The sequence below is a fragment of the Conger conger genome, chromosome 12 (assembly GCF_963514075.1).
Source record: "Conger conger chromosome 12, fConCon1.1, whole genome shotgun sequence".
In the NCBI taxonomy this organism is placed as follows: domain Eukaryota; kingdom Metazoa; phylum Chordata; class Actinopteri; order Anguilliformes; family Congridae; genus Conger; species Conger conger.
The window spans coordinates 22798343-22804342 of NC_083771.1; the positions used below are offsets into that span (position 1 = coordinate 22798343).

A 6000-nucleotide genomic window follows, 5' to 3' on the forward strand; every position below is an offset into this window, starting at 1 on the left:
GTTTTCCTGTCTGGGGGGTAGTTTTTATTCACTTGCTCAGACCCTGAATCAGGGCCTTTGTGAGCTGTGTGGTGATGGGACTCTGAGGCACAATGCTGGTAATTGTGTAGAAATGTTATTTATTTATTTTTTACTGGTCACATGCAGACTAGGGAATCCGTTAAGTATGTTTACTGAGGGAGAATTGTGACCTCTAGTGGTTTGTTTGGGTGCCTCCTAAGAAGGCTCACAGCTTGTGTCCTGATTGCATTAATGTCCATTCATGGGCAAAGTAAATGTTCGGTGTTGTGCATATGATGATCACGGTCCTCTTTCATGACAGCTGCACCTTCTCTTCCCCCAACAAACTATCATTGGAAGGTGCAAACCCGCCCTACTCAGCCTCCAGGTAATGACATCAGGTGCCTCGTCTCCCCCGATCACTGCCATTTGCGGTGGCTGAGGTCTGAGGCCAGCTCTGGTTTAGAGGTGCAGGTATGGCTCGGTTGAGGTGTCCTGCTGTAGGACAGGGTTCCTCTTGTAGCCTGTGTGGGCAGTGTAGCTGAGCAGATGCTTAGCAGTTCCTATGTAGTTATGATTGAAACTGATTGGAAGGTCCAATAAGATTGCAAGGTGAAGCCTAGCCTTGCATCTCAACTCTGGGCATACAGCCTGGTGAGGAAGGATCACTGGTGAATTGAGGGTTGATCCATTCTGTTCAAGTGGCCTGCTGATGTGAATGCATGTCCAGATGTGCTAAATGTTTGTACTATGATGTAATCATACAGTTGCCTGGTTTCTACACAATTCCTCAGCCTAGGAAGTGGTTGAGGAATTTTGTCTGGTTTATTTCAGATTCCACCCCACTAGTTTTCATTGGCTCTTGTGGGTCCTGTAGTTTATGGGTGTATGAGTGGGATCTGTATCCATTCATTCATGTGTGAAATTACGATTTTTCCCAGTTTTAAACTAGTTTTTGCTACTCTCGATAGCTGCACCTCTGCCCATAAACTATGACTGGAGGTGTTGACATGCCCTACTGTCTCCCGCTGCGACATTGGTCAGATGTTCCTACCCTTATGACCTTGTACCCAAGCATACACTTCTGCCTTTGCTGGGTTGCCCAAGGTTTTGACCGCTTGTTTAAAAACGAGTAAGCAGAGAAGCAGTTGTCAAACTCGAGTCCTGGAGGGCTACAGTCTGTAGTTTCCAATTCTCAGTAGCCAATTAAGGGCTTGAACAAGGTGTGTGAACTTTAGTGAATCAATCCCTTACATTAATTTAAAATCACTCATGCTGAAAAGCACTGACACTGGTAGACACTACAGCGCACCTGGACTGGAGTTTGAGTCTCCAGGGCTAGGATGTAATTTTGCAAGAAAAATGGGCAGAAATTGGCATGGTCTAACGGACAACTGGAATAAACGGCCATCGGTCGGACTGCGCTTGGCAGTGTACAGCAGGAGGGGATCTGTTTCTACGATCCTGCAGTTTTAGATTGGCTCGAGCCAATTAAATGCACATCAGGGAGATGTCATAACCATGCTTTTCACAGCTCCAGTGAGTTTACATTTTGAAATTGCATACGGTCTGTTTGACTCCTGCAGCTGTCCCAAGGTTAATTAAGGTAGCCTTCAACAAACAACCAAAATGAATGCCTGTTCTCTGGCACTGCCTAACCTTTGGAGGCCCATATGCAAGTTTGGAGAATATGCCTAATTAATCTAAGAATTTCTTACAGGCATTGTCAATTAGAAAATTCCTTTAGAATGTGCAACAGGATACTAAATAAATTCTGTGAGTATGTGTAATAGGAAATTTGTAATTTGACCATGCCCCCTAATAAACATTCCAACACCTACTCTTCGGAAATGTAACAATTCCCATTCTAAAATGATGCTCACTGCTTTCTCATGACAGCCATGCCTACAGAGCCCACAAGGCCTGGTGGGAAGGTGCAAACCCGCCCTGCTCAGCCTCCAGGTAATCGTATGCTGACTGCTCCTTGTATCTGGTTGACATGGTGTCTCCTCTAGTCCAGGAGCAAGGCTCAGTTTTACGATATAAAAATGGGTGTTGGTGTTTAGTGTTGGTGTCACTTGATTAGTCCCCCTGACCTGGTGACCAACCTGGATGCTGGAGCCTGTTTGAGCAGTGAGGGTGGCCCAGATGTTCAGCAGTGCGTCTGTACTGTGAATTCATGCAGCTGTGAATTGAGCCACGCTGCAGTCTTGGGAAGCCGTTTGGCATGTTGACTGTAGGGGTATCGAGTGGCCTGTAGTGATTTGTTTGGGTGCCTCACACTAAGAATGGTTTCATAGTTTCTGCTGTTCCAGAGGGATCCTTTGGGTCATGTCCATTCTTACTAAAGTGACACTTGCTTGCACTCTTGTGACAGCTGTGCCTACTGAGTCCTCAAAGAATGAAGAGAAGATGCTTACGCGCCCTGCTCTGCCTCCAGGTAATGCCCCCCCACTGGTTCCTGCTGGTATTGCAACCTGGATAGCTGCAAAGCTCAGTGCTTTAGGTTCGTCTTTGCAGGACGGCTGCATCTGATGCGATTATGGTCTTGGTGCAGGGTGAAGTATAAAAGTGGAAGGTGCTTTCTGTAGCTTATGCCATGGATGTTTTGTACTGACTGGACTCCCATGATTCTAAAGATTTGAAAATGGTTCTGCAGATCAGGCATGTTGAAAAGGTTTTAGTGAACACTTATGCTATATGCATAATCCTTGTGTTTTGTGTGGTACATTAGTCACTTGTGCTGTAGAACATTACATGGTTGCATTACATAGTAGTAATTGTTGCATAGAGTTTTGATGGGTTTTGGCTGTTTCTTTCCCCTTAAGTTGTATTTCAGTGCTGTGGAATTATGGCCAGGTTATATTCTAAATGTGGGGAAAGTGGTATGGCAGTTTATTTTTTATTTTTATGAAGACCTTGAGGTAGAATTCACTGAGGCCTAATGTTTGGCTGCTGTTTTCTGGCTTGGTGTAAGAGTAGGTAGGGTAGATGAGAGTCCATCACTGGATGCTTTTGGAAAACATGTGGATCAATTGGATAAACATGCAATTTAGTGTTTCAACCATTTGTCTCACGTTCTCATTTGAGTTTGATTTTTATTCAGTCTGACTTTGGCTGGTGCATCTTTGCATTGAGATTCTGTACACGTGGGTAGGCTGGAATAGTGAATTTAAGTACAAAGGTTATTTGTAAAAACACATCAATCTTTTTTTAATTTGCACTTGGGAAGCCTAATGTGGGTTTCAATTCAAGGCTCCTTGCCTGTCTTCAAAGTACAGCTTCAAGCAATCAAAGTTGATCAAACTGTAAAGTGTTGCTTACTCTGATGTTAATTGGTCCTTTGTACATTTCTTTAGGGGTCAGTTTGCAGTAGCTGCACTTGCATTGCACTGATCCTAAGTTTTTGTTTTGTTCAAAGCAGCAAAGAAACCAAAAGTGGTCCCCAAGCCAAACACTGCTGGTAAGCAGTCTTGATTTCTTTTCCTGTTGTCAGTACAGACATTCTGCAACCATGTAAATTCTACACACTCAGGTCTTTGGGAACATTGTGCTACATGTTTAATCTTGGGCTTTGACAAAATCATACCTTCCAAATTGATTTTACCAGACAGCAGAGGAACTGGAGGTTGCAAAAAGGGCTCATGGATTTGACGCCTTGTGTGTGCGCACACCATTGAACATGGCAAGGGCAGAACCTGCTCACTGTTAATCTCATTACATCTCCACTGTCATTCCTCATCTCACGTCTGTATTACATGTCGGATAAAGCAAAAGCTATCGTCATGTTCATTTAATCTAGGTTGGCTGCCATACTGTGTGCATTTCTGACCTGGCGCAGCCTAGAGGTCATTCCTTTCACTCATGGGTTTGGGTTGGGACTGTCAACTAACAAAACTGAAGTGGAAAAGTGTTCTGAACACATTTAATGCACCTTTCCTGTGCCTATCTTCAGTTTACACAAAACACAAGCACACAGATGCTGAACTGGTGTGCGTGCATTGTATTTTGTTCCAGCTAGTACACTAGTGCCTGCTCACATCAGTGATGTGTGCAGTACCAGCTGTAGCTCTTGATGTAAACGATTGGACTAGATATCCGCACAAAACCCAGGAATCTGGAAAGCCCTCTACCTCTGAGGTAAACCAGTCTCAATTTGAAAATGCATCCATGCTTAACCTGCTTTTTGTTTCTTAAGAGGGGAATGTCAGCACCTCAATCCATGAGGTGAATTCATCTGCTAAAGGATCTGCAGCTGCCTGGGCAATTCTGCCAGTCTGTGAGTACTGCCCTTGTGCCAAGAGACATCCATTATACAGTGTGTCTAAAGTAATGAGACCGCATGGGAGGACTTGGCTGTGCCAGAAGCCTCACTGCCCCTCTCCCGGTCTCGTTTCTGCAGTGCTGCTGGCCATGGCAGCTGCGGGTGGCTACCTCATGTGGCGCAACTGGCAGCTGAAGAACAAGAAGAGCATGAACTTTGACAACCCCGTGTACCTGAAGACCACCGAAGAAGACCTCAACATCGACATCAGCAGACACAGCTCTTCTGTCGGCCACACATACCCAGCGGTGAGTCCCTGATCTGTGCGCTTTCAGTCTGTCTACAGCGCGTCAAACTCCAGTCCTTGAGGGCCGCAGTGTCTGGACCACAGCTGCTGAGAACCCAAAAACCAGCATTCATGTCATTGTTTGGCTAAATAATCCACACCTTGTTCTCATGGCCTTAATTGACAGCCGATTGAAAGAAACAAGACACTGTTTCCCCCCCCCACTCGGGAATTCAGTTTAACACCCCTGGTCTACAGTATGCTTTTACCTGGGGGAATGTCTGCTTTGCGCATTGCTTTGCCCTTCATTTATTCTGATGCACTTAGCCACTTTAAGGGCATATGTGCTTTAGACTTTGGCGGTTTCAATATAAATCAAACCCAAAGAAAGGCTGAAATGAAAATTATGGTGAAATACTATTGGGCATTTATGGTCGGAGAATGGTGAACATCAATGTCACTGAAGATGGCATCCATAAAAATCACTGAGTGATCGTTGTGGGGATCTTGGAAAATGAAATTCATCTATAAATGGACCCTTCCGTAAATGCGTTAACATGTATACTAATCCTGTTTTTTGGTTCTTGTCATTTATTCTGTTTGTCTTTCACAGATATCAGTTGTGAATACAGAAGACGACTTGTCATAACCCTGCCCTCATCAATACGTCATCCGTTAACTCTCTACGGTATCCGTGCCAACAACTGCTATTGCGGTAGCGCTAAGACCAGATGCCTTCTGAAGTGCATTAAGTTGATCTGTTTTCTGGGGGATGTGTGGTGTGTGATTGATCATACCGAGTATACAATAACGCACTGCATCCTGGGAAGTCTGCTTTAAGCATACCCAAAGCCACACGGGGGGGGGGGGCAGGCAGGGTCAGCTTTTACTACATTTTTCTCCCCACCACCCCCTGAAAAGTCCCCACAAGCCTGGCGTGTTCATGGATAATGAGCCATGTCTGGTCTTGCGGCAGTCCTAGCAGACAGTCGGTCCATTTGTGAATATTTTAGACAGTCATGGCCAAAAAGATTAATCTTTTTTCCCCCCCTTAACATGGCTTCCTGAAGCTCTGGTGTGTGTATGCGCTGGGAAAAATGACCTGTATGGAAAGTGCTGTTACATTTGTAAAACAAGAAAACAACAAAAATGAATTGTACATATCCCTCTGTAGAGAACATGATCAGGACTATGAAGCACTTTGTTCAAATGCTCTTCTGTAAATAAGATTGTATACATTTGACCGAATCAATTTTTTGCTATGGTTGGGCATAGTACCAGGGTAGAGGAAAATGTATTTAAAAACGGAATAATTTGTTAAAATATTTTGTATGTTTGTGCCGTTCCTGTGACCTTTTATAGCATTGTACAGGGGGAACTACAGGCTCTGTACTGTGAAGAGTAAAAACATTTGCAATCACTTCAAATAAAATAAGACTTTAAAAATTGA

At 44.2% G+C, this 6000-nt stretch overlaps 1 protein-coding gene across 25 annotated transcripts in view; it reads left to right on the forward strand.

Annotated features, from left to right (window-relative positions):
- vldlr (very low density lipoprotein receptor) overlaps positions 1 to 6000 on the forward strand; it is a 40186-nt gene extending 34186 nt beyond the window's left edge. For 11 of the 25 annotated variants that reach the window (XM_061215896.1, XM_061215900.1, XM_061215901.1 and 8 more), the window contains 7 exons: positions 323 to 388; positions 1900 to 1962; positions 2378 to 2440; positions 3422 to 3463; positions 4199 to 4279; positions 4403 to 4572; positions 5164 to 6000. In XM_061215896.1, the coding sequence (XP_061071880.1) occupies positions 323 to 388; positions 1900 to 1962; positions 2378 to 2440; positions 3422 to 3463; positions 4199 to 4279; positions 4403 to 4572; positions 5164 to 5199 (521 nt within the window). In that variant the 3' untranslated portion in view covers positions 5200 to 6000. The remainder of the gene's footprint in view (positions 1 to 322; positions 389 to 1899; positions 1963 to 2377; positions 2441 to 3421; positions 3464 to 4198; positions 4280 to 4402; positions 4573 to 5163) is intronic. The other 14 variants (XM_061215909.1, XM_061215911.1, XM_061215913.1 and 11 more) reach the window with 5 other exon arrangements.